Raw genomic sequence first — 27071 nt, forward strand, 5'->3', positions numbered from 1 at the left:
ACCCAGAAGACAGGCAGGCAGGCTGCTCAGAGAGACCAAGAAGAATCCAGACAGGCCTGACTGCGTTTCCCTGTTGTCAGCATTGGATCCTGCACTTTTTGCCAATCCCATTTCTACTCAGCTGGCCAGTTTGCTGAGCCTAAGCTTAACAATGACAGCTTCCCGTCTTTGGGTCTTCCTTCTGAAGATGCCCATGTCTACATACTAAATAAATTTGCATGTCTTTTCTCCTCTTACTCAAGTTTTCAGTGAACCTTCAGAGGGCCAAGGAGAAAGGTCTCCCTTGGCCCCTGCAGCTCACCTTCCCGTAATAAGGTGGCAGCCCACAAGGGCCTCCCTGGGGAAAAGACTGGCACTGGGCTGAGAGAAAATGGTCATTTTGGTCCTGGCCCTTTCCTGGAATGAGGCCCACCACAACCAGCCTCCATGGAGACAGGGAGGGAGGGAGCCAGGCTGGGCCCAGGCCACGCTGGGGTCAGTGGCAGATCTCTAAGTCTGCTCAGCCAGGTATTCTGGCCCTTGGGCTCTGGGCCAGCCTCTGCTGGGAGCCCCCAACTCTGGAGCTTCTTTCCTTGGTCCTACTAGCTCCTTTGGTTCCAGAAGTCCCCACTCTTCCCAAGCTGTACCCCAGGACACAGGCTCATGCTCCCACAATGCCTTCAAGCTTTATTGCCACACACACTCCCCCAGCCCTTCCTGAATGGCCCTGTGCATGGGAACACCGGCTTAGAGAAGCAATCCAGGGCTGGGTGAGGGCTACAAGACTGGATTTGGGACTGGGGTGGTGTGGGGAGGGGGATCTGGGGAAGGAAAGTGCTAAGACCAAAGCCCACCCCCACCCCAGGTTTCCCTGAGTGGTGCCCACCCCCAGGATCTTGGGGGCCGGCTTGTGCATTGGGGAGAGGGGGCTCATCCCAAATGCATCTTCCCCTGGGGTCTCCAGGCTCATGGAGGGAAGAGAAGCCCCACTGAGCCCCCTGCACCCACCATGAAGCCCTCAATGTGCAGGGAGCAGGAAGAAGAGCTGCACACACACACATACACATGCTTGTCTCCAAGGGAGCTCCTAGCCCCTGGGGCTGCCCAGCCAGGGACTCAACAGTCCAGGCCAATGGACACGAGCAGGTCCTCGAGTGCCCGCAGCCGCTGCTGCGCCTCCTCTATGGCGCTGTAGGTCTGCACCGTGCTGGCCACGTGGAAGCGGATGTCGTCCACCAGCGGGATGGAGTCCGTCTCCTGCCGGGCCGCCACAGCCGCTGCCTCCTCTTTCACCGCCTCCACGAAGTCTTCCCGCTCCACCAGCTATCAGCGGGAAGGGCCAGCTCAGTGCAGGGGTGCCCGCCCTCTCACCACTCCCTCCCGCCAGCTGCAGCCCACTGGCCCACCTTTTCAATGACCTTGGCCATGTACTCAGTGCACTGGTCCTCAAGCCGCGCCAAGCGGAAGAGCTTGGCCACGCGCCACACACCCACCACACTGTCCTCGTCTAGCACCTGGGCCAGGCTACGGCCACACAGCCTCTTCAGGCCTGGCAGTAGGTACATGTCGGCGATGCTCAGCACGTCGTAGGCCGCCTCAGGGGACAGCTGCAGTGGAGACAGGGATGAAGGTGCCCCCCGAGGTCACCAAGGGCTCCCAGGGCCCAATGGCCAAGGACAGGGCCTGTGGGGGTTGTGGGGCAGTGGTGGGAAGGCTTCCAGGGGGAGTACGAGTTCCCTGAGCATGTGTGGGTAGGGGGTAAGGGGAACTGCAGGACCGCACAGGGGGCAGAAGACTGTGGGGTGGGTGTGCTCTCAAGCCTTGAGCAGGCTGGCAGGCTGGGTGGGAGGCAGGACCCTCGCAGGAGCCAGGGTCTGAGCTCCGAGTTACATAGACCTGGGTCTGTCGCTTCTAGCTGTGGGGCCCTGGGCAAGTCACTGCACCTCCTGTGCCTCTATTTCCTGTTCATGAGGTACAGATAACCATGCCTACCTTGGGGGGCTGTCAGAATGGTGGGGCAGAGGCAGCTAGTCAAGACCCATGCAGGGACCCTGCCGGGGTGGGAGACTGTCTACCCGCTCCCTCCCTCTCAAGAGGCTGTGGGGACACAGAGCCCACCTACAGGTACATCCTGTGCTGGGCAAGACTGAAGCCTTCAGATTCGGGCCAGAGCCTGGGTGGCACAGGGAACAAGCTGCAGACAGAGACGAGGGAAGCTCTGCGACCACATTACAGGCCATGTGCCATGTGCCATGCCACCTCCTCTACCTGGGGAACCCATTCATCCGCACAAGGCCTTAGGAAGTGACAATGAGTGCTATCCCCATGTTCTAGAGGCACAGAGCAGTTAAGTAACTTGCCCAAGATCACAAAGCTCACCCAGTGTCACACAGCTCAACCAGTGTCAACCCAGGTTAGGAGCCCAAGCCACACTCTGAGACAAGGTGCCCTTGGGGTGGCGAGGCTCCTTGAGGAGGGAGCTTCTCCAGGGTGGGCAAAGGTAACCCCTGGTAAGGGGCCAGAGAGCTGGGCTGAGCTGCAGGAGTTGCCCAGTAGAGGAGGTGGGAAGGATGGAGGCTGAGGGGCTGTTAGGTCGCAGGGAGGGATGGACAAGGGAGCTGCCACTGGAGGTAGAGCAGCAGTAGGGACTGCCCTCTGTCCCCCAGCATGCTTCCTCGAACCCTTCCCCCACAAAACAGGGCCCTGGCCACAGAATGACTTTCCAACCCTCCCTTGTTGGCAGGTAGGCACGAAGTTCTCTCCAGGGGAACATAAGAAGTGCTGTGTGCAATTTCCTGTAGCTTCTACAAAAACAACATTGTTTGCCCTGTGTTCCTCTTCCTCCTAGAGCATGAGTTTGCCTAGGACCCAATCTCCATGGCCAAAGGCAATGCCCCAGGGCAGGGTGGGTAAGCTACAGCCTGCGGACCAAATCCAGCCTGTTTGTGCAAATAAAGTTTTATTGGAATGCAGCCTCACCCACTCATCTCTGTACTGTCTCTGGCTGCCTTTGCACTACAGAGTTGAGTAGCTACAACAGGGCCATATGGCCCACAGAACCTGAACCATTCACCTTTAGAGACAAGGGTTTTTGACCTTCACCCTTAGGGATACAGGGGCAAGATGGAGGGATGACCTGGTCTTCAGCAAGTCACCTGCCCTGGGGTAGCCACCTCAGTCAGATGTGAAGGAGAAACAAACTCCCCTCTTCAAGCCACCAGATATGGGGGTCTCTATAGCATGCATGCACGTGCGCGCACACACACACACACACCCTGGCAGATCAAACCTTCAGCACTCTGCTGCTGCCCTGTAGCTTTGGCTTACGGAGACCCTGGGGCAGCTGGAGACAGAGGGAGGCAGCAAGGGAAGAGGAGACTAGGAACCCAGAACCCCAGGGATCTGCAGCATCGCAGAGGGAGGAGGCTGTCCCCACCCAGCCTCCACCCTCCTGCTGGAGAAGCTGAGGACCCCAAGTGGCTGACAAGTGTGGAGTGCCTGTGACATAGGCCTTGTCACTTACCCTCTCTCTGGAGCCTAACAAGGCTTCCCTCTGCCTGAAAGAAAAATCCAAAGTCCCACATCCTTCCCCTCCAGCCTTCTCAAAATGTCAATCATGGGGCCAACTGGGCCCTCCCAAAGACCCCCAAGGCCCTGGCACTCCCTCTCAGCCCATGGCAGCACAGGCTGTGTGCCGTCCCCAGCTCTGCCTGAGCCCCCACCTCAGTGTGGTCGCTGTACACGTAGTAGAGCACGTGGGTGAAGATGTCGGGTGAGATGCCGTGCAGGGTGATGGCTGGGGGGCCCCCTGAGGTCTCCGGCTCCTCGCTCTCTCGGAAGTGGTCATCCAGCAGGGCCCGGAAGTAGTCACTGCGGCCACAGAAGAAGGCCTGGGGAAGGCCGGGCTCAGGAAGTGTGAGGGCCAGGGTCTGTCTCCTGAGGAGCTAGACCGGGGCTCAGGGCAATGGGTTGGAGCCAGGGGCAACAGGAGGGCGCAGGCACCTTGTGGCAGAGGAAGCTGCAGCCGGCCACTCGGAAGCAAACGTCAGGGCAGCTGTTGAAGCCATCAGGACAAGGGAAGGGCAGCTCCCAAAGATCACCCTGGGGTACAGAAGAGTGTGACCCCATCAGAGCAGTTGTTCACAGAAGTGAATGACTAGGTTCAGAAAAGGGAAGTAACTGGTCCAAGGCCACACAAGAAATTGAGCCCAAGTATCTGGGCTGCCTGTCACAGCCTGCCATCCCAAAATGCCCCTCCTGCCCACCAGCCCCGCACCTACTCGGAGCTCAAGGGGCAGGGCACAGTCAGCCAGCAGCGCCATGTCCTCCCGGAGGCGGGGGTCTGCAGGCGGGGGCTCGATGGTCAGCACCTTCACACACGTGCCTGGCTTAGACACCACTACAGGGGAAGAACAACTTCAGGGAGCCAGGCCAGCCCTACCAGGCGGCACCCATGGCCCCGGGCCCCAAAACCTGCTCGCACCAAACTCAGACACCTTCTCGCACTTGGCCTCCAGGTCGCTGAGCAGGTCCCACAGCTGGCACTGCTTGGCCAGGCGTTCACAGTCACTCACATGCTCTACACCAATGTCCAGGCGGCCTGGGGGCAGTGGGGAGGATGAGGGCCTGCGGGACCTGAGCTGTCATCAGGCCCACAGAAAAACAGTGATCCCCTCCCACCTGGCCACCTGGCCACAGGGCTAGGACTCCTGGACCCACTTGCCACCTTGGTTTCCCCATCAAGAGCTGCTGCCTGAGTTCTACAGGCCCCAGGGAACAGACGGGAAAGGCTCAGCATATGGGTGGGACAAGCTCTTCCTGAGCAGACACACTAGTCCTCTCTTGCAACCCAACGCGAGGGGCAGCTGGAACCACCCTGGGGGACCATGAAGTGTCTAGAGGTTAAAGGTCAGCCCAGCGACACCTAGGTGTACTGCTGTCCAGAAGGACAGCCCACTCCCTCTCCTCCTACCCTGGACCCAGGGGGTCACCTGTGTACAGGTACTGCAGCAGGGCCCCAAAGGCCACAGGGTTGATCTGTGGGCAGAAAGCCAGAAAGGAATGTCAGAGGCAGCCACCCAGCACAACCCCCTGCTGTTCCTGGGCAGTCCATGCCCCTCTGCCACCCTGAAGGGACATACCAGTGGGTGCCTGAGAACCACGACACTCTTGCCCTTCCATTTGGTGTCCAGCATGTTAGCAAAGTAGGCACTGCGTGCACCCAGGACGCAGCGATGCACCCGGAATGGCTTTCCGTGTACTACAAAGACCACATCACTGTGGATGCCCTGCTCTAGAAGCCTGGGGAGGGACAAGCCGGGAGGGAGGATGCTTGGCACAGCCCCCACCCCATTCCTTGAAGCACCCAGAGCCCAGGGCCGGCCACAGAGCAGACCCCTCCACACTCACCACGGCCACCGCACCCCATGCTGCACCCCTCGTGTGCCCTGACTCACCGCTGCAAGAAGTCATCATAGTAATCCCGCCTCCTGCAGGAAGCTGTGACCTGCTTGTAATCGCGTAGAGCCCGGCGGATGGGGTCACTCAGTGCCCCATAGAGGCAGCGCTCACCATCGAAGGTGTTGGCCTCACAGCGGGCTCCTGGGGGATGCAGCACTCACCAGTTAGCAGGGAAGGGGCCTGGGGAAATTCTAATCTCCCTCTCCCTCCTCCCCACCTTCCCACACATGGTGCTCCGAATCTCTGGCAATGCCTTCCCAAATTACCCTGGGCCCACTCTGACCCAACATCCTCCCAGTCAAGGGCTAGACGAATGGGCATGTCTGTGCGCACTCACACAGGCACATACTCGCTCACACGGAAGACAAGACTACACAGAACAGAGAGCAGACTCGGTGGCTGGGCTTGTCCCACACACTGGAGCACAGCAGTGAACGAGACACAGGTCCCTGTCCTGCTGAACTTATACTCTAGTGAGGCAGGACAATCAACGCACTACCTAACGATGGCAGGGACTAATTAAGAAAAACAAGGCTGGGCATGGCGACTCACACCTATAATCCAGGCACTTTTCGAGGCCAAGGTAGGTGGATCGCTTGAGCTCAGGAGTTTGAGACCAACCTGAGCAACATAGTGAGACTCCGTCTCTGCAAAAAAAAAAAAAAAAAAAAATACAAAAACTTGCCAGGCCCGGTGGCACACGCCTGTAGTCCCAGCTATTGGAAGATTTGAAGGGGCTGAGGCAGGAGGATCACTTGAGCCTGGGAGGTTAAGGCTGCAGTGAGCCGAGATCACACCACTACATTCCAGCCTGGGTGACAGAGCAAGTCTCTGTCTCCAAAAAAAAAAAAAAAGAAAAAGAAAACCAAAATAGGATGAAGAATGGCACTGGATGAAGGAAAGTAATGAAAGGTCACTTTGTGATGGTGGCAGCATGCAGAGACCTGAATGAAGTGGGGGAGTGGGCCAGGTGAATGTCTGCAGAAGGGCAGTCCATGCAGGAGGAACAGCAGGTGCAAAGGCCCTGGGGCAGGAACTGGCGCATGCGTAGCACAGTGAAGCCCCAGTGAGGCCAGTATAGCAGCAAGCAAGCAAAGAGAGCCGAGGGAGTGAGGCCAGCAGGAGGGCAGACCCTGTGGAGCCTTGGGCATGGCCAGGCAGGCTCACTGTGTCCTAGAGGCAGTGGGAACTCGCTAGAGGATTTTTAGCCACTCAGATTCATTGTGAAAAGAGGGAGATTAGAATTAGAACTTGGCTGCAATGGCAAGAGAGGAGGCAGGCACTGTGCCCGGGGAGAAATGCTGATGACTGGACCCAGGTCATAGAAGTAGAGATGGGGAGGGTGGACAGAGAAAAGGTTTTAAAGTAGCGCTAACAGTACTTGCTGATTCTACTGAGTGGTAAGAGAGGAATCGTGGTGCTTTGCAAATGTGTATGAAGGCCCAGTGCTGGGGCTGGACCTTTGGCCTTTTAGCGTTTGGGAGAGGAGGTGATGGAGCCTTCACTCCCACCAGAGCTCTCTACTGCAGGAAGAAGCTGGCCCTGCTAGAAGCAGGGAGCCGGGGGAAAAGCTGCACACATGCATGCATGCACCCACGCACACCCCTGAGCCCGGCTCCCTGCTCTCACCATTGGCCAGAAGGTAGAGTACCAGCTCCTCGTGCCCACACAAGCAGGCATAGTACCTGAAGGGAGGGAACAAGTCCTCAGCGCTGAAGGGGTACACCAACCCCCACCCTCTGCACCCCTCTCCCCAGCACTCACAAGGGGGTGCTGTCCCACTTGTCCCGCACATTCACCTCCACGTCTCGCTGCTCCAGCAGGTACCTGGGCAGGAAGGAGGTCAGAGCCTGGGTCAGGACAGGTTCATGGTCTGAGAAAGAAGGCCCGTGGAAGGGAGTGGAGGGAAAACATCCCTTTTGGTCTGGGGAAGCCACCCCCAGGTAAGGGCAGGTGACAGGCAGATCACAGCAGGAGAGGCACTCGAGGCAAAGTGCAGGCAAGGGTGTGGAGGTGGGGTCGGACAGGCAGACAGTGTGTGCCATCAGTGCTGGGGGACGATGGGCTACAGGGGCAGAGGCCAGCGCCAGTGCTGGGGCTGGACCTTTGACCTTGCAGCGTTTGGGAGAGAGAGGAGGTGATGGAGCCTTCGCTCCCACCAGAGCTCTCTACTGCAGGAAGAAGCTGGCCCTGCTAGAAGCAGGGAGCCCGGGGAAAAGCTGCTGCAGGCCTCCTGGTGGTGTGGAGGGCACATAATTCTAGAAGGCAGGAGTAGCGGGATACAGCAACTGATGGGATGCGGAAGGTGAGCAAGGGGAGTCGCCAACGCTAGTGTAGCCCCACCAAGGTGGGGGCAGCCCGAGGGAGGCCTCCAGGCTGCACCTGGAAGCACCGTTGACACTATGCACTAACTCTTGAGTGGCACGGGATGTTGGGGAGGGGCCCAGGGATGCTACGGGAGTACAGCAGCCTGGGGCCAGCCCAGGGGAGGTGGAAGTAGTCAATCAGCACCAGGTCAAGGGGGAGGAGGGGCCAAGGAAAAAGGAGGTCAAACGGAATAGTGGAAAGCCAAGGAGGGGAAGGGCCCCAGAACCCAACTGGGCACCCCTTCCCTCCGCGTCCAGCCCATGGAGGTGCCATCTCAGCGCCAGATTCACTTTAGCTGCGTCAGGAGTTTCCGAATCATCAAGGACCGGAGGCCGATTATGGGCTCTAGGTGTTCCCCGCGCCGGTCCAGAGAGCATGAGAGTAAGGGGCCACGTCTGGAGTCCCAGACCTATACCCGCGGCCCGCGCCCGGGGGTCTGACGTCCGGGCCCTACCAGGGCTAACAGTGGCCCGCCTTTCTCTCCGCCCACTTCTGCGCCTTCGGGCCTCCGTGGAGCAGTCCCTTCTTCCAGGAAGCCCTCTGGGGGTCAATGGCCATCAGTGTCCCTGCCCCAGCGCGCTTCCGCTGGGGGGCTGCGGCGGGGTCTAGGTGGTCAGCCCCGCGGGGGCGCTCCGAAGGCTTGTGACCCGACCGAGGCGCCCGCCTCTCTCCGCGGCCGTCCAGCCGCACGTCCCAGGTCCCGAGGCGTTCCGAGGGCGCCCCACCTCCCGCACCCTCCCCGGGACTGCGGGGTCCTCACCGCACTCGGCCCACATCCCCCTTCCTGCAGCTGGCGAACAAGTCGCTGGTGTCCATGGCGCTGAGGCTCGTACCCAAGCCGAACGACCTCGGGCGGCGACGCTGCGCACCCGGCGGATGTAAACACGCTCAGCTCAGCCCCGCCCCGCTCCGCAGCGGCGTCCGGAGGACCCGCCCGCCCGGGCCGCCCAGCCCCGCCCCGCGGCCCCGCCCCTGCCCCGGGGTCCCCCGCCCGCCCCGCCCCGCCCCAACCCCGGAAATAAGAAAGAGTCGGGCAGGCAGACGTGCTGAGCCCGGCGTGGTCTCCGGGCAGGTTTAATGGAGTCCCGGGGCGCAGGGAGCGCCGCCCGTCGCCCGCCGCCCGCGGGGCCGGGGTTCAGGGGCAGGAAAGCGGGGCCAAGGCGGGCTCTGAGGCCCGCCCTTCGGGCAGGAGTGAGGGAGTTGGTCCGAGGCCACCGTGTGAAGTCGGGGGAAGCGGGGAGGAGCCCGCGCCGAGGGCCAGGCTGCGGGAGCGGCCCGGGTAGGCGCGGGGCTGGTGCGGGCTCCGGGCCGTCCGTTTCGGGGTCCACCTCGCTTCGTCCTGGCGGCCCACTCGGCCTGCGCCTCGGCTGCGCTCACAGGTGCGTGTCCTCCTCGAACACGTCCGAGTCCTCGGGGTCCCGCTTGCCCCCCATGAGCGCCCCCCAGCTTCCCGGGCCGTTGAGGGCCCCGCCGCCGTTCAGGCTGGGGTGCTTCTCCTGCATCTCCGACTGGCTGTCGCTGGCCACGTCCAGCGTGGGGTTGTCGTGGCAGCCGTTCTCCACGAAGCGCAGCTCCTCGCCGTGCGACTGCGGCGGGGTGGGGAGAGGCCGTGGGCGAGCGAGCCGGCCCCCAGACGGCTCCAGGCCTGCGGCCGTCTGTGCAACCCCACCCAGAGGGTCCCCGCGGCAGCCTCCACAGGTGCCAGATCCTTCTTTTCTGTTGCTGCAGCTCAACTCCTTTCTCAAAATAAATCTACTAATCGTTGGCACTACAGAGCCCCGTGGTCTCCCTGACGTCATCGATACCCCAACAGCCCCCTAAGAAGACTCTACTTGCGAGGTGGGCAGGGGGCATCACTAGGGCACTGCTCTCTTCCTCCTGGGGAGGCCTCCAGGCTGCTGGAGCCTCTCCTTGACCCTTGGGCATCACCAATGCAGGGCCTGTCTCTGGTGAGGTATCCAGGTGCTCAGGCCCTGCAGTGCCTGCCCTGGAAAGGGGCTGGTGGTGCCAGGGAGGGGCCCCTGGTGGGGCTAGCAGCCCCCTCACTCCCTGCACCTCCAGCACCTGTCCTGGGGCTAGTGCCCTGCAGAGCAGGCAGCAGTGCTAGGCTGACCAGCTGCTTCACCCAAGGGACCCTGTGCTCCCAGGAGAGTCACTGCCTCCCCTTGCAGATGAGGACACCTATCGATGGGCACTCTCCTCTCCACTGGCCCCAAGCCCCACCTGTCCCCACACTCACCACGTGCTTGAGCTTGGGCAGACGGCGCTGCCAGCAGTTGTAGAGCAGGCCAAGCGCAATGATGATGATGCAGATGGCCCCAATGACCACCAGCACCACGAAGAGCGTGCCGTAGTCGCTGCGCACTTGGCTGGCCCGTGCCTGGCAGCTGCTGGTTGTGGAATAGTTCTGGATGCCAATCTGGGGGTAGGAGGGGCCAGGTTCTTCAGCTGAGGTCCTGGGGTGCCATGGCTTCTCTGGGGTGGTTGCATTGGGCTCAGGGGTGGGGATGGGGGAGCAGGCTTAGAAGGTGCTGGCACTCCCGATTCCTGAAGTTCCCTGGGGCCTGGGCTTGCCTTTACCCCATGCTCATCCTGTTCGTCTCAGCACAGCTATAGGCCTCTCCACCCCATGCCCATGTTCCCAGCCTCCTTCACATCCCACCACAGCTTCTGCCCCAACCGCTGAGTGTGACCTCACTGTGGCCGTAGCCCCCCAGTGAGAGTGGACCCATGCTGCTGGACACCATCCAACTAGAGAGATCCCCCACACCTATCCCTAACCAGTTAGAGAGACAAGAAGATGTGAGCCCCCCCACACATCTTCCACCATACAACCGCTTCCACCTCGGTGGGGAGGGGTGGGATAGTCACCTTCCCGATGCCAGGGCCAGTGCAGGGAGGGATACCAAGGGCATGCAGGCCACATGCATGGCCACCCTGGCTACCCAGCTTCCTCCCTTCCCACGGCGTGTTCACTGCTGGCATGTAGCTGCCTGCACCCCTCCACACTGCAGGTTGTCATGGTCAGTCCTGCCTTCTCTGGCCAAGGAGATCGGTGCCAGGGGCCAGGCAGGTGCTGTCTCCACAGATCAGCATCTCAGCAGAGAGAAGCAGGAAGGCGAGTACCACCAGGGACTCCTCAGGTGAGGGGGTCAGGGCATTTCCCAGTGCTGAGGCCTAGATTGCACCAGGCCCCCCTTTCTGAGGCCACGTTGCAGCTCTTCCCTAGTTTCTGTGAACCATCTGTATCTCCAGTACTTTTCTCAATTTTTTGTTATCAAGGGTCAGTTTTTCTTGCTAGATCCACCTGAGTATATTTCCAAAGACCCAGCATGACTTTTGGCTAAGTCAGTCTGAATTAAGTGACCAGTAAGGCCAGAATACTCAGGGGCAGCGAAAAGCAGGGTGAGGACTATATAAAAGGTCAAGGTTAGCTCACACTTCCACCAGCAGCCCCACTGTTCATGGACCCACGATTCCAGAACTGGGAAGGGCCTCAGTGGCCCTCCAGGCAGTAGAGCAGTGTGGTTAAAGGCCCAGGCTCCGGAATCAGGCTTCCTGCAAAGCCTGGCTCTACTGCTTACCGGAGGTGCCATCTCAGGCAGGTCACCTAACCTCTCCCGCTTCAGCTCTCATCTTCCATGGGGACACCATCGGTACTCAACAGGTGCCCCACTTAACTCTCACAACCCCAAGGGGTGGTGGCGAGGACTGAGGGAGAGAGCCTTGCAGAGTGTGGTGCTCAGTGGGCATTCGACGTGCTCACCAGAAAAGCACCACCACCAGGGCCTCCGCTCTCCTGGCACGCAAGGATGAGGAGGTGGCCAGGATTATACCACTCATCTCTCCTACCAAAAGTGGCAGCACCTTTGGGAGTGGAGAGGGCTGATGACAGGGCACTGGACTCTACAGTGAGCAATGGCAGTTTTGCTGGAGATGGTGGCTGTCCTGAAGAAGCGAGATGAGGAACGGAAGGACCCCACAGGCAAGGTGGTATGAGGAGCAGGAGGACTGGGGACCCTGCCATCCCATCCAAGCTTGTGTGGCAGCTGGGTAGGAGAGGTTGGCCGGGTTGGGCCAGGCAGCCAGCAGACTGCACTGGATGGGGGCACCTCCCAAGATGGCAGGGCTGCCTCCTGGCCCCCAGGTGCCGCATCTCACCGCAGCAGGAGCGCAGAGCCTGGCTGTGCAAGCACCAGCAGACTCACACATCCACGCCAAGTCACATGTCCAGGTCTCCCAGGCTTGCTCTTTTGGTTTCTGGAACCCATAACACTGTCCCCTCCCACCAGGCTGCATGGCGTCTCTGCCACTGTCCACCCGGTTAACTGTCCCAGTTAACCCTCATTGCCCCCCAGACCCTTCCTCTCTGGGCCCTCTCCTGTCAGCCTCTTAGCACAGCCCCCCGCACCCCCATGGCCCCTTTCTGCCCCTGGCCATTGCCTGCATTGCACCATTGGTTGGCAGCATGCACGTGCACCGTCTTTCCCACAAAACCATGTCTAAGGAAGGCCTGAAGCAAGGGACCCGCCCAGAGCACGCTCTGTCTTATGCTCCTTTGAACCTCACGATGTGGGCAGCCTCCTGGGACTTTGAGGAACAGAGACAGGAGGGAGCATATTAGAAGCTAACAGATCCAGGTCCCTGCACTCTTACCTCCTCCAGGCTCCTGCGGATGTCACCCAGCATGGAAAGGACATCTTGAGTGGGCACCACCCCTGGGGGGTAAGAAACACCACTATCAGTGCAGCCATGGCTGAGGTGCCCCTCCAAGGGCTCTGGCCCCGCACTCCAATGGCTGGCCTGAGCCTCTGCCTCCCCTCCTGGCTCAAATTGCACACAGATCCTCAAGGCACATGCCTCCCCCTAGGAGAAGGCTCCTAGACATGCTTTTCACTGCATCGATTTGTTAGAACATCGATTTGTATAATATCAGACAGCCACTTGAGAAGCCCACACACTGCCTTCTGAACACACCCCTTCTCCCCTGCCACACCAGGTACAGTGTCCATTCATCTCCCACCTGTGCTGGACCACACCTCTTCCCCTGCCTCCTGTTGCCATCCTTCATTCTCACACCCCCCTCCTTGTCCCCAGAACCCAAGCTGGTGGGTTACACCTTGACCCCTAAACTAAGTAGCTCAAACTACTGTCCTGGAGTTCCAAGTTTCAAAGCCCTTATGCGTGTACTTTTTTCCCATGGCCCTCAGGGGCCGCCTACCTCCCACTGCCCTCCTGGGCCCTCCCATCACCTGCCCTCACTCACCCTGCTCGCCCACCAGTGTCATGAGAAGGTGCTGCTCCTTCTCGCTGGGCTTGCTCAGAGAAATGTGCCAGGCCCCGTGGTGGCCGCTGCCATGGCGGGGCAGCACCTCTTCCACCAGGGCCAGGAGCTGCGGCCCCCGGTGCTGCCGGAACACCTCCTACAAGGGCAGAAAGAGCCCCCTGGGTTCAGTGAAGGAGAGGGGCTCTACTAAGCCCTCTGCCTCTAGGCCCAGCCCCGTACTCACCCTCAACCCTCTGGCTGTTCCCAGAGAGGCAGCTCTGGTCAGCTCTGGAGACCCTTTGAGACCTGCAAGCTGGGGAATGTGGGAACCCCAAGATGTACACCCATTTGTTCACTTACACCAGGTGCTCCTTCCTGCCCTGGCTTCTAGCCATGAGAAAGTCAAGGGGCCCATCCCAGAGACAGATGCAGTTGAGTGGTGCGGGGACACACACACACACACGCCATGTACAGTGACAAACCCAGAAACTAGGTACACAGAGTGGTAAGGCCTATGGGAGAACTGCTCCCTGTGCCTAGTGCTCAAGTGTGTGGTGCTGGGGATGAACACATGGGAGGGTGGGAGTGGTGATGGACAAAGAGGTGTGCACCATATAACTACCAAAAATCGGGGAGGGGCCAGAAGTGGCAGAACCTGGCTCTCCTCTCGCCTGTCATCACAAGATGCAGCCCCAAGCTGGTGAGTGGGGAAAGCCATCTGTGTGCTCTTGTGTAGGCGGTGGAGGCCAAAAGAGCAAACACAGAGATGGGAACTGGAGCCCCTGGAGCTGGGCTGGGACAGAGGGAGGGGCATGAGGAGACCTTTTCTCATCGCTTGTATTGAGGTTTTCTTGACCACGTATATATATATATATATGTAATTCCACAATTTAAAACAAAAACAAGAGCCTGGCCTTAAACAGAAACTCAGCGAGTGGCAGGAGCCCAGGCTGGGGTACAGGCCAGAACCCTGCCTCCTGCTTCATGTCCTGCCGTTTGTCCCTGCCCAGCCCCATCTAGGAAGATACCCTCCTTTGGCCCTGTGGCTACTCCTCACTCTGGTTCCTCCCCAGCAGCCTTTTCCCTCCTGAACATGCACAGTTGCACATTCCCTGCTCCTAGCCTCCACAGCCTGCTGCAGATACCTCTCTCCCAGGTGCTCAGCTCTTTCACAGTGCCCTGCTATGCAGCTGAGAGCCAGTGCCACTGGGAGGCACAGGCATCTCACTAGGCCAGCCCTGCAGGATCCCCTGCCACTCCAAATCTCCCTTCTGTTAGAGCCCAGGCTAATGAGCTGTTCCCTAGTTGTCATGCCAACCTAAAGTCTACCAGGGGGATTGAAGTGCTGGGCCTCTGTTTTTTGTTACCATGGCAAATGCCAGGCTCAGGCTCAAGCCTTGGCACTCACTGGTCTAACAGCCAGCCAACTGAGTTCTAAATGTGGGAGAAGATGGGTACCTGGAGATGGCCACAGAGCAGCTAGGAAAGCCCTAGTTCTGTGATGGTTCTTTCTTTCTTCACTGATTGAGTATCGGGGGAGAAGCATGCCCACCTCTGCCGGAGCAAGGGTACGTGCACCATGACCCACAGACCCCCGGTTACAAAACAAGCACTCTCCTGCCACATGAAGTGCCTGCTCTCTGTGCCGCAGCTCTGTGATCTGCTGTGTTTGCACACCCCACATTTTCCTGGGTACATATGTCAGCCTGGCTTAAGCCCAGAGATCCACAACATCAGTGTGGGAGGATCTGATGACTGCAGATGTCATACCACTTACTATGTAGACAGGAAAACTGAATGTCCACGGCAAGGGGGAAAAGCCCTGACTTTGGAATCAAATAAATCTGGGCTCTGGCCAGTGCAGTGGCTCATGTAATCCCAACATCTGGGAGGCCAAGGGAGGTGGATCACTTGAGCCCAGGAGTTCCAACTCCTGCACAGACAACACGGCAAACCCTGTCTCTACAAAAAATGCAAAAAAATTAACCAAGTGTGGTGGTGCACATCTGGGGTCCCAGCTACTTGGGAGGCTGAGGTGGGAGGATCACTTGAGCCTGGGAAGTTGAGGCTGCAGTAAGCTGACATTGTGCCACTGTACTCCAGCCTGGGTGATAAAAATAAATAAATACATTGGTTCAAATCCTGTTTCTGCCATTTGTCAGCTCTCTGTGATGTGAGCAAAAAAAAAAAAAAAAAAAAAGTACCTCTCTGGGCCTCAAAGGCTCAGATCCTTGCATCTCTACAGTAAGGATTTCTTTTGCCTTCTAGAACTCAAAAACACCACCTCTGGATTTACTACTTTATCTTTCTGTCTCCTCTCATAGGTTTCCTTATTAGACTTCTTTCCAGTTTCTTCTGTGTTACCTGTGACATCTAGGTAAAATAGAAGCCACTGAGTTTGCATCACTTTCTCTAGATCTTGAGGGCCAAACTCCTGGAACTCCTGTAGTTCTAACGTGTAAAACTTTCCCCAAGAGACTGCCAGCACTTTTCTCCCTTTTAATATGTACTCTCTGTATAGCCCATCGTTTTTAATGCACATTTATTCCTATCATTTTTCAAACAAGTCAAGATAATTAAATGCAAAGAAAGGCCGAGGAACTATTCCAGATTAAAGGAGACTAAAGAGACAAGACAATTAATGCAATGCATGACCATGGATTCTATCCCGGACTGGGAGGGAAAAAAATATAAAGGACATTATTGGAAACATGGTGAAATAGAAATAAGGTAGGTGATCAGATAATAGTTTTGTAGCAGTGCTAACTCCTGATTTTGACCATTGCATTGTGGTTATCTAAAATATTCTTGTTCTGAGGAAATACAAACTAATGTATTTGGGGGTAGGGACAAAAGGAAATAATGTCTTCAACTTTTTCTCAAATGGTTTGAAAAAATTCTAACAAGTGATGAATCTGGCAAAGAAACTAACAAATATGTTGATAAAATATAGTAAGCATTGACTGTTAATAATAATGACTAATGCTCAACATCACCAATCATCAGGGAAAATGCAAATCAAAACCACAATGAGATACCATTTAGGTTGGTGCAAAGGTAATTGCAGGTTTTGTCATTACTTTCAATGGTAAAAAGAGCAATTACTTTTGCACCAACCAAATACCTCATTTCCCTCAGGATGGCCACTGTTTAAAACAACAGAAAAGGGCTGGGCACGGTGGCTCACGCCTGTAATCCCAGCACTTTGGGAGGCTGAGGCGGGAGGATCACAAGGTCAGGAGACTGAGACCATCCTGGCTAACACGGTGAAACCCCATCTCTACTAAAACTACAAAAAAATTAGCTGGGCGAGGTGGCGGGCACCTGTAGTCCCAGCTACTCAGGAGGCTGAGGCAGGAGAATGGCGTGAACCCAGGAGGTGGAGGTTGCAGTAAGCCGAGATCGCACCACTGCACTCCAGACTGGGCGACAGAGCAAGACTCCGTCTCAAAACAAAACAAACAAACAAACAAAAAAAAACAGAAAAGAACAAGTGTTTATGAGGATGTGGAAACACTGGAACCCTAGTGCTGGTGAAAATGTAAAATGGTATAGTCATAGCGAAAAGCAGTATGGAGAGTCCTCAAAAAAATTAAAAATAGAATTACCACATGATCCACCAACCCCACTTCTGAGTATATACACAAAAGAATTAAAAACAGAGTCTTGAAGAGATATTTGCACAGCACATTCCCAGCAGCACTATTCACAACAGCCAAAAGAGGGAAGCAACTCAAGTGTCCGTGGACAGCTGTGTGGATAAATAACGTGGCATATACATACAATGGAATATTTTTCAGCCTTAAGAAGAAAATTCTGCCACATGCTACCAAATGGATGTACCCTGAGGACATTATGCTGAGTGAAATGAGCCAGATGTAAAATGACAAATGCTGTCTGATTCCACTTCTATTAGGTATCCAGAGTAGTCCCATTCATAGAAACCAAAAGGAGAATGGTGGGTGCTGGGGCTGGGGAACAGATAGTCATTTAATGGGTACAGAGTTTCAGCTTTGAAAATGAAAAAGTTCTGGGGCTCGGTTCCACAACAATGTACATATACTTAACACAACTGAACTTATACTTACAAAGGGTGAAATGGGAAATTTTATGTTTTTTACTACAATAAAAAAAAATCTACCATAAAAAATAATGACTGAGTCACATAATAGAATAGCACAGAAGACAAAAACAGGGAAAACAGAATAAAAGCATCTTAATATCTATGTATTGATTGGAAAAAAGATATGAACTTTAGGCTATATTGTTCAAATACGCACAATATGCCCAAGGGTCCCAAGTACCCATACTGTGGTCTTTATGTACGTACCATTTCCCAATGAAGGGAATGAGAGGGCTCCATGTCTGGGGAGGAAGATGAGCCTGGAATGTCTTATTATTCCAGAAAGCAAGGAGGCAATCAGACACTTAATAGATTGGTCAAAAGGACTCAGAGGTCAACTCAAAGAGGCTTTCCCTGACCAAAGATGAGGTATTGAGCATCAGTAAAAATAATAACTGCAATGGATGAAAACACACATCACTTAGGTGAAGATCCATCAGTATAGTCATGGTGGGGGAAACCAACCTTGCTGGGGACTTTTGGATTAAATGCATGTATGTCCCTTCAGTCTTGCCCAGGCCCACTAACAAGAGTAAAGAATTTAAGGCCTAAAACCACAGAGACAAAGTAAAACAGAAGAGGAGACAAGAGCAACAAAATCTAGACACTGGAAGCAGATGGGTGAGTTAGAATTTCCTAATTTAGCAAACTCTAAAGAGCCAAACCCTAAGCCAAAATGAGGAAAGCTGAGAAGCAGTCAGATGCATACTGATTGACACTCCCCAGATGCCCTGGAATAGGGGCCCTGGTTACCTTTGGAAGAGGGGATGAAAATGCTACTAAAAATATAAACTGGTCAAAAGTTTGCTTAAGAAACGGCTGGGTCCCTAGTTCTTCCTGCAATGGTGCACAGCCAAGAAATGTCCCTTCTCCCTGGCAGAAGACTGGAAGTTTATTCTTTAAAAAGGATAAAACAGAGGGTCTCTGACCCAGAGAGCATCAGACACAAGTGTGTGTTTTGGGGAGGGAAAAGGTCATGCTGCAAACAGGAAGAGACAGTACATGAATATTGATATTTATGGATACATATTTATAATACTGAAACACCCAGCCCTCTCTCTCCACCCTGGCTCCCAAAACACTGACAACCAACTTGTTATACTTCCAACAGAACAGAAGTTCCCTTTTCAAAGACTCTAATCACCTCAGGAGGAAGGCCCTAACAATGCTGCCATTACAAATTTCTAAGTGATACGGCCTAGCCAGACCACTCATGAGAAGCCATAGCTGACAAACCCTAGCACCATGCTCAAAGCTTCCAGCCAGTTTTTTGATAGAGAAAGCTGTGAACAAACTCCACCAGACATGTGTGGAGAGCATGTATATATATGAAAAGGCTGAGACCCAAAACGGAGAAAAGCAACCTATACAGGAAGAAAACAACTCTAAAAAAGACAGAAAGGTTTCAATATCACTGGAGAAATAAGATAGTGCACACATGAACAAAGTATTCGTTTAAATTAAAAAGAGAGGGAGGCAAGAACCAAAGAGCCTTCGGAAATTTTAAAATACAAAAGCTCTCTGTGTGTAATGTTGGTGGCTGCTGGTATATCCCTGGGCCACCAACTGAAGAACTAAACCTCCTCCCGTGCACTGCTTGTCCCCACAGCCTTGGGACCCCCCACCCTGCCCACTGCCTGCAGCCTTTCCCTGCGGTTCGGAGCCTGGCTGGGCACTCACACAGTCTATGTTCTCTGTCATGTTCAGAATGATGTAGTTTTTCCCAGCCAGATTGCTCCAGTCCTTGCAGATCACCTGCGTGAGGAGACAGAAAGCAAGGCGACAGTTACGAAGGCATAGGAAAGGCACGGGGGAAAGAGCCCCGGTCGGAGGCCCTCTGGGAAGCTGGAAGGTGGAGGCCAGCAGAGGCGTATTACAGCGAGGGGCTGCTGACAGCCTCTGTGAGGCACCATGCCGAGGAGTACAAACTCGAATGTCTTTGGGGACCAAGCAGGGAATGTGTTGAGTGAGAGCAGGAGGCCAGGCATTATTCCCAGGAAAAAGGGGGCTATATCAAAGGGGCCAGGCTGCAGAGAGCTTGCCCCACATGCTGGCTTTCAAGGGCAAGTTTATCGTTAATATTCTGGGGCTCCTTTCCTTTCCTTGCGGTGTCAGTGGGTGTGAACACTGACTTGTGCCTGCTGTGCACGTGGGTGTCGGTGGGGAGAAGGAGGGTGGTGAGATGGGATGGGGAAAGCACAGGTCAACCACTAGCTCTAGCTGCTGGTAGAATCAGTGCAGAAGTCTAAGGGTGGGCTGGGCGCAGTAGCTAATGTCTGTAATCCCCGCACTTTGGGAGGCCAAAGCGGGTGGATCACTTGAAGTCAGGAGTTCCTGACCAGCCTAGCCAACATGGTGAAACCTCGCCTCTACTAAAAATACAAAAATTAGCCAGGCATGGTGGCACACGCCTGTAATCCCAGCTACTCAAGAGGCTGAGTTACGAGAATTGCTTGAACTTGGGAGGTGGAGGATGCAGTGAACCGAGATCGTGGCCACTGCACTCCAGCCTGGGCGACAGAGTGAGACTCCATCTTGGAAAAAAAAAAACAAAAGAAGTCTAAGGGTGGTAGTGTAACACCTGAACAAATGAAACCCAGGCCAGGCCACCAAGCTTCTCCGAAGGCCTTTGTAGAGAAGTGTGGGGAGAACACCCATTGTTGGCCCTGAGGTTTGCATCCCCACAAGTTCCATGGGGATCTACATGCCATGGAAAGGGCCTCCCTCCTCAACCTGGCAGATCCTGCCCCCATGCCACATCAGCCCTGGGGATGGCCAGGCTCCGTGAAGAAGGTGCGGGGTGGTGGCCCGCATGCCCCTCACTTTACCTGCGTAGAATCCCAGGGTATTCTGGATTGAGCTTCAGCTGCCTGCCCTTCTAGGAGCTGCTGGTTGAGATCTTCTTGCCCCAAGGTAGCAGAGGAAGGTGTCAGTTTCACGTCTCCAGGGGCCAGTGGGAAAGAGGCTGAGGTTCTAGAGCCAAGGGGATCTTCATCTGGGTGCTCGGCCCCACCGGGAGCTGTGGTTTGAGGGAATGAAGGCGAGGCCAGCACCTCCTCCTGCTGGCCAGACAAACCAGCTGCTCCCACAGTGACTTCCTCACTTGCTTCCTGAGGAGCCTCGAACTCTACCCCAAGCCCTGCAGCTGGCAGCACTGTGGCCTCCGCCTCCTGGCTGGTGGAGTCCTGGTCCCCCGGAGTCACTGTAGTTGGGGTGACTGAAGGCAGCAGCAAGCTGGGCCCCATGCTGCTCTCTACCTCCACACCTGATGAGGCCTGGTCCCCAGAGTCTTCATGCTTGCTTTTGGTGACCCCTGGGGTCTGGCTGCTGCTGGTGAGAGAAAAGTCATGGACCTGAGGCTTGGCTTCTTCTTGGGATCCATTCACAGGGAGCAGCTCCTCCTCTTCTTCCTCTTCTTCCTCTTCTTGTTTCTCTACCTCTTCCTTCTCCCTCTCCTCCTCTTCCTCTTCTTCCTCTTCTTCCTCCTCTCCGGGAGGCATATGCCAGGGAGGCTCAACCAGATTCATCTTGGGCAAGGGAGAGGGGAGGTTTGGCAGCTCTTGAGCCTGGCTGGTGTCTTCAATGGAACCTGCCTTCTCAGTTAAGTCAGGAAAAACATAATCTAAGGACAGAGATGAAAAGTTCATTCACTTGTTTCATCATTTATTGCTTTACTCAATATTTACTGGGCAGATGGCATAAAAGAACCACAATACACTGACGGGGCAGAAGTCATCAGGTCATGACCAAGAGGTGAGGCCAGGGGAGCAGACTGTGGAGGGACACAGGGACAAGGCTAGTCACTGTTTCCTTTATCATGATAAAATAATACAAATTTATCACCAAAACTCAATGAACACAGGAATGTAGAAAGTTTTGTATATTGCATCCCTCCAAAAGAGCCATGAGTAGTTTGAGGTATATATTCTCCACTGTGTTTGTAATGTGCTCGCTTGTCCTCATCCAGGGATTTCACCAAGAAGATCCCACAACAACCCACTAGGAAATGTCCCCCTACTCCTTTTCTAGTGAGTCGTTATGAGAGTCTTCTTGGTGGAGTTCCCGAAGGAGGTCTGACAGCCCTCTCATCACAGAAGTGAGACCCCTCGATTATGACCATTGTTCCTAAACTGTGCTCTTTTTCTGTAATTTAGGCCCAGACAGGAAATGAAAAAGATGTAGGGAGAGCCAGAGAGAGGCCAGGGGCTGAGCCCGGAGGTTTCCAGGGCCTCCCAGAATGTTCAGGGTCACTGTTGGCAGTGGGAGAGGGGATTTTATTCTCCCTGCCATTCTTGGGAATTACATTTTGAAGCAGAGAAGTTAGGAGACTTCCTGGAGATCAGATTGTTTTCTGGCTTTTCAATGAACCCTAGGCCTCTTCCGAATAACTATGTATGAAAGTTACAGAACAAGTTTTTTGGAAATTCATTCAAAATATCAGAAGCTATATCTAGGAAGCAACTTTCATTGGCTGCCATTTTGTTTCAAAATAATAAATATTGTAGTTTTAAAATACTCTTTAGAAAGGGAGTGGTGGGAACACTTTAAGATAGTGAACTAAGGGTATTCATTTACTGCCTCCTCCAAAATTTTTATCAAACGACAAAAGAAAAATTTTAACGGTCAAAATGAAGGTAAAAACATTTTAGAGAAATTTCTGGGAACATGGAAAGCATTTGAGATTATAGGAACAGATAACCCCTCAGCCAACATAAACATAGGAAAAAACAGCAGGGGAGGGCAGGCTTTCTTACCCAGAGTTAGGAAGAGGCACAACTGTGGGAGCAAGGATGCAGAACAAAGGAAATTCAGAGAACAGAAGGTAATTTCAAAAAATCTAATTAGTATCCTCAGAAAGATTCAAAACTATTGCATCCCTAAAACAAGAGGCCACTAAGAAAATCAAGTAATCTTTAAAAAAGAAAAATTTCTTGGATATTGAAAGTTGATTGTTGAAATTTAAAAATTCAGCAGATTGAAAATTCAAATTTTTAATGGCTGGAAAAAAAAAAAAAAAAAAAAGTCAAGGAAAAGCCTCTAGGGCAAAAGGGAAAAGACAATAGAGAAGAGTTAAAAGATACAGACAACCAATGTAGGAGATCCAATACCTAGCTAATATGATTTCCAGAAAGACAGAAGCAATAAAATGGAGAATAATGGAGAGAAACAAAGAAAAAAAATTTCCAGAGCTGGCAACATGAATCTTCGCATTGAAAGGCTATATCATCAGGGTGAATGATAAAAGGCTCACACCTAGCCTCATTCTCATGTCATTTTAGAATTCTAAGGAGCAAGAGAAAATCTTAACAGCTCTCAGAGAAAGAACAGGTTATCTGTAAAGGAATAAGAAACAGATTATCAAATTATCATGAAGCTTCTAATTAATATCAGTAGCCAAGAGGAAGAATTTTAAAATGCATTGAAAAATCTGAGGGATGTTTATTTTGAACCTGAAATTTTATACCCAACTAAACAACTACTCAAGTGTGACTGCAAAATAAAGACATTCTCATACATGCAAAGATTTAAAAGTGTTATTATCTACAGATTCCAAGAGATCTAAGTAAGTTCTCTAAGAAACCCAAAAAAGAAGACATGGGAAATCAAGAAACATGAGAGGAATGTAATGAAAATATATCTCAGGATGGAAACTGTGCAGTAAGTCTGGAAAGCAATTGGTTCAAATTAGAACACAGAGAGAGAGCTCTGAGAAGGATTACTTCAAAAAGAAAAACTGATTCCCTGTCATAAAAAGTATGACTTAGAAGCTGAACAATCCTAGTGACAACTGAAAGCTCACTATAGTATTTACATCAACAATTAGAATATTCTATCCAGTCTACTTCTGTTAATTAGACTTTTTGAGTAGCAGATCCTCCCCCTCTTCCACCTGATGTCATGCTCTGTAGTGAGGTCACTACAGATAAATAAATAAATAAATAAGAAAGAAAGAACAACCAAGGTTCCCAAGATATTTTAAGAAAGCCAGCCTGATGAAGAAGCATGAGGGTGAGACCGTAAAGCAACTGACCTCTAGGAAGAGTCAGTCTAGTTAACAAAAGAGAATTCAGAAAAGTTTCTTGTTAATATCTTCAGAAAGATTCAGGAGGAAACCACACCCATAAAACAAGTATATAGAAGAATAAAAATATTTTGCTTCAATGTAACAACTTTATAATAGCCAGATCTATTCAAAATTAAAATATAATGCATGAAAACATAACTGAAATGGGTTGGATGATTACTTGATAGGAATACTGGGTAACAGAATAGGAGTCAGATGGGTGCCTAGGAAATACAACATAAATCCCTTACAAGCATATTTCATTATTGGAAGATTTAATCTAACAGCAATTTACAAGATTAGGTGAAGGAGTAGATGAATGAAAGTTTACAGAAGAGTCAGGGAGTTGCTGCAGTGGTTCAGGAGAGATGCATGGCAGTGACAACACTGGAAATGATGAGAAAAGAGCAGATTTAAGAGATGACTCTGAAGGAGAAGTAATCAGATGTGTGAGCTGGAGGGCCAACAGGAAGAAGCTGCCGGAGTAGCCAAGCCATTAGTAAAGATGGTGAAGTTCAGAGGAAAGGCATATTGGAAACCTTCAAGACGCACTTAAAATAGCTGATGGATTCAATGAAGCCTAGGATATGGCAGGAATATGGTGGATGGTGACACACCCATCAGCAGAATCCCACAGGGTAGGGAGGTCCTGGGAGGGCAAATTGACTAAAACAATCCCTCTACTCAATTTGGTGCTGACTTTCCAAAAGTCAGAGAGAGCACCAACATCTCCAGAGGGCACCAACAGAACTCCCTAAACTGTGTACAGCCTCTTCAGAGATGCATCATCGGTCACACTGTCAGCCACATGATCTGGGACTCAGCCACTAACTTATCTGTGCATGCAGTGGTTGTATCACTGATATTTTGTTTTGTTTTTGAGACGGGGTCTCACTCTGTCACCCAGGCTGGAGTGCAGTGGTGCCATGACAGCTCACTGCAGCCTCAAACTCCGAGGCTCAAGTGATCCTCCTACCTCAGCCTCCCAAGCAGCTGGGACCACAGGCATGTGCCACCACACCCAGCTAATTTTTTTAATTATTTGTAGAGATAGGGTATCTTTACGCTGTGCAAGCTGGTCTCGAACTCCTGAGCTCAAGCAATTCTCCTGCCTCAGCCTCCTGAGTAGCTGGGACTTACTGGCACACACCACCACACTTAGCTAATTTTTTTTTTTTTTTTTGAGATGGTGTCTTGCTCTGTCACCCAGGCTAGAGTGTAGTGGCACGATCTTGGCTCAACTGCAACCTCTGTCTCCCAGGTTCAAGCAATTCTCCTGCCTCAGCCTCCCGAGTAGCTGGGACTATAGGCATGCACCACCACGCCCAGCTATTTTTAGTAGAGACGGGGTTTCACCATGTTGGCCAGGCTGGTCTCAAACTCCTGACCTCGTGATCCACCCACCAAGGCCTCCCAGAGTGCTGGGATTACAGGCATGAGCCACCGCACCTGACACCTGGCTAATTGTTTAAAATTATTTGTAGAGATGGGGTCTCCCTGTGTTGCCCAGGCTGGTCTTGAACTCCTGGGCTCAAGCGATCCTCCTGCCTTGGCCTGCCAAAGTTCCAGGATTACAGGCATGAGCCACTGCACCTGGCCTGGGCTTCAGTTTTTATGTGGAATGAAGATGATGGTATATATGATTTCTAAGGTTCTTGATATCGCTGGTATTTTAAGCTTTGGATATAGTTCTGATAAATGTGTCTTATGTAACACAATGGCATTACAAACAACTCTACTGTCTTAAATAAGAATAAAACAGGATTCACTAGATTACAAATTCTTGTTGCCAAGCAAAGTGATTTTCTTCATCCCTACATTCCCAGCATCTAACATAGTGCCTGGTCCAGAGTAGAAAGGAGAGCAATGTGTGTTTGTTGAACTTTTCTGCCTCCTAAACACCAGGGCCTGTGCCTCCAGGGAGTAAGAGGCCCACCTGTCGGCCGGGCGCGGTGGCTCAAGCCTGTAATCCCAGCACTTTGGGAGGCCGAGACGGGCGGATCACGAGGTCAGGAGATCGAGACCATCCTGGCTAACATGGTGAAACCCCGTCTCTACTAAAAAAAAAAAATACAAAAAACTAGCCGGGCGAGGTGGGGGGCGCCTGTAGTCCCAGCTACTCGGGAGGCTGAGGCAGGAGAATGGCGTAAACCCGGGAGGCGGAGCTTGCAGTGAGCTGAGATCTGGCCACTGCACTCCAGCCTGGGCGATAGAGCGAGACTCCATCTCAAAAAAAAAAAAAAAAAAGGAGGCCCACCTGTCACTATACAGACTTCTTTACTCTCTCTATGAATTCCTCTCCTGCCTCTCAAAATGCAGTCCCTTCCAGGGTCAGCCTCTGACTCATCATTTCCACACTTCTTCCTTGGTCAGTGCTTATTCCACAGGCTGCATCTATTTTCTCTATGCTAAAGTCTCCCAAATTTACATCTTCTCCAGAGCTCCTCGCTTTTTTCCAGCCTCTCACTCCAGTGACTTGACAAATCAGTAAACACTTGCTCACTAGCACTTGGAATCAGCAGTCCTTTTCCACTTTCTTACCAGTGCTCAAGATCTAAAATTATTCCTTTTCTTTTTACTGTGTGGTCTCAGTTCCACTGCTTATCAGCTGTATGATCTTGGACATGTTGCTTAACCTCCACATGTCTCCCTTTCCTTAAGCGTAAAATAACAGTGGTACCTGCCACACAGAGCTGTGGTCAGGGTTCAGTGAGGTGACCCTGTGCACAGTCCACAGAGTAAACACTCAGTTAACTGTGGGGGGTCCTCCGCCTCCTCCTGCTTTTATTATTATTATTATCTGAGACAGAGTCTCGCTCTGTTGCCCAGGCTGGAATGCAGTGGTGTGATCTTGGCTCACTGCAACCTCCACCTTCCAGGTTCAAGCAATTCTCCTGCCTCAGCCTCTAGAGAAGCTGGGATTACAGGCACCCACCACCATGCCTGGCTAATTTTTGTATTATGGCTGGGCATGGTGGCTCATGCCTGTAATCCCAGCACTTTGGGAGGCCAAGGGGGTGGATCACCTGGGGTCAGGAGTTCAAGACCAGCCTGGCCAACACAGTGAAACCCCGCCAACACAGTGAAACCCCGTCTCTACTAAAAATACAAAAATCAGCCAGGTGTGGTGGTAGGTGCCTGTAATCCCAGCTGCTCGGGAGGCTGAGGCACGAGAATCACTTGAACCTGGGAGGCAGAGGTTCCAGTGAGCCGAGATTGCACCACTGCACTCCAGCCTGGGTGACAGAGTGAGACTCTGTCTCAAAAAAAAAAAAAAAAAAAAAAAAAAAGAGAAAGAAAAATTTGTATTTTTAGTAGAGACGGGGTTTTGCCATGTTGGCCAGGCTGTTCTCAAACTCCTGACTTCAGGTGGATCCGCCCACCTTCGCCCTCCAAAGTGCTGGGATTATAGGCATAAGCCACCGCGCCTGGCCATCTGCCTGCCATTATTATTATTAAAGGAGTTATTACCTGGTAAAATCGTAACAGGAAAAGTAGAAGTGTTCTCCACAGAATGAGGAGCAGCATAAACACTTGAGTTTTTATTTTTCATTTTTTATACTGAATGTAACTAAAGCCTAAGCACTTGAGTTTTAAGTCAAAGAAAATCCAGGAAAAAGGGTAGGGCAGGAGGGGATTGGTCATCTGTTGACAAGTGTAAATATGATCTTAATATTACAAATGTCTCTTAAAATAGAAGCAGAATTACTGGGAGGCCTGATGGGAGCACACACTAGGAACCAGTGGGGTAAGGGGCGTCTGTGTGGGCAGCTGCAGGGCAAACACCAGCAATGTGAAAGCAGGGGTCCCAG

The 27071-nt window shown here is 52.9% G+C and overlaps 2 protein-coding genes across 6 annotated transcripts in view; both read right to left on the bottom strand.

The window, feature by feature from the left end:
• Nucleotides 1–646: 646 nt before the first annotated feature.
• ABTB1 (ankyrin repeat and BTB domain containing 1) lies at nt 647–8749 on the bottom strand. Of its 5 annotated transcripts, none has more exons than XM_050781718.1 (12): nt 8567–8749; nt 7204–7266; nt 7069–7124; nt 5436–5580; nt 5121–5280; nt 4971–5016; nt 4463–4579; nt 4260–4378; nt 3982–4080; nt 3702–3869; nt 1386–1586; nt 647–1302 (listed from the first exon to the last, which is right to left on the bottom strand). In XM_050781718.1, the coding sequence occupies exons 1-12, from the start codon at nt 8620–8622 to the stop codon at nt 1096–1098; spliced, it is 1437 nt and encodes a 478-aa protein (XP_050637675.1). In that variant the 5' UTR covers nt 8623–8749; the 3' UTR covers nt 647–1095. The 5 variants fall into 5 exon arrangements, with proteins under 5 accessions (XP_050637675.1, XP_050637676.1, XP_050637678.1 ...); XM_050781719.1 differs by having other exon boundaries at nt 7239–7266; nt 8567–8724; XM_050781721.1 differs by having other exon boundaries at nt 7239–7266; nt 8261–8695.
• A 102-nt stretch (nt 8750–8851) lies between these two features.
• LOC126949096 (DNA replication licensing factor MCM2) overlaps nt 8852–27071 on the bottom strand; it is a 75291-nt gene continuing 57071 nt past the window's right edge. The window contains exons 13-18 of the mRNA XM_050781594.1: nt 20024–20817; nt 18876–18950; nt 13073–13229; nt 12463–12524; nt 10046–10225; nt 8852–9392 (exon numbers count right to left, since the gene is read on the bottom strand). Of these exons, the coding sequence (XP_050637551.1) occupies nt 9180–9392; nt 10046–10225; nt 12463–12524; nt 13073–13229; nt 18876–18950; nt 20024–20817 (1481 nt within the window). The 3' untranslated portion in view covers nt 8852–9179. The remainder of the gene's footprint in view (nt 9393–10045; nt 10226–12462; nt 12525–13072; nt 13230–18875; nt 18951–20023; nt 20818–27071) is intronic.

Source organism: Macaca thibetana, chromosome 2 (genome assembly GCF_024542745.1).
Source record: "Macaca thibetana thibetana isolate TM-01 chromosome 2, ASM2454274v1, whole genome shotgun sequence".
Lineage (NCBI taxonomy): Eukaryota > Metazoa > Chordata > Mammalia > Primates > Cercopithecidae > Macaca > Macaca thibetana.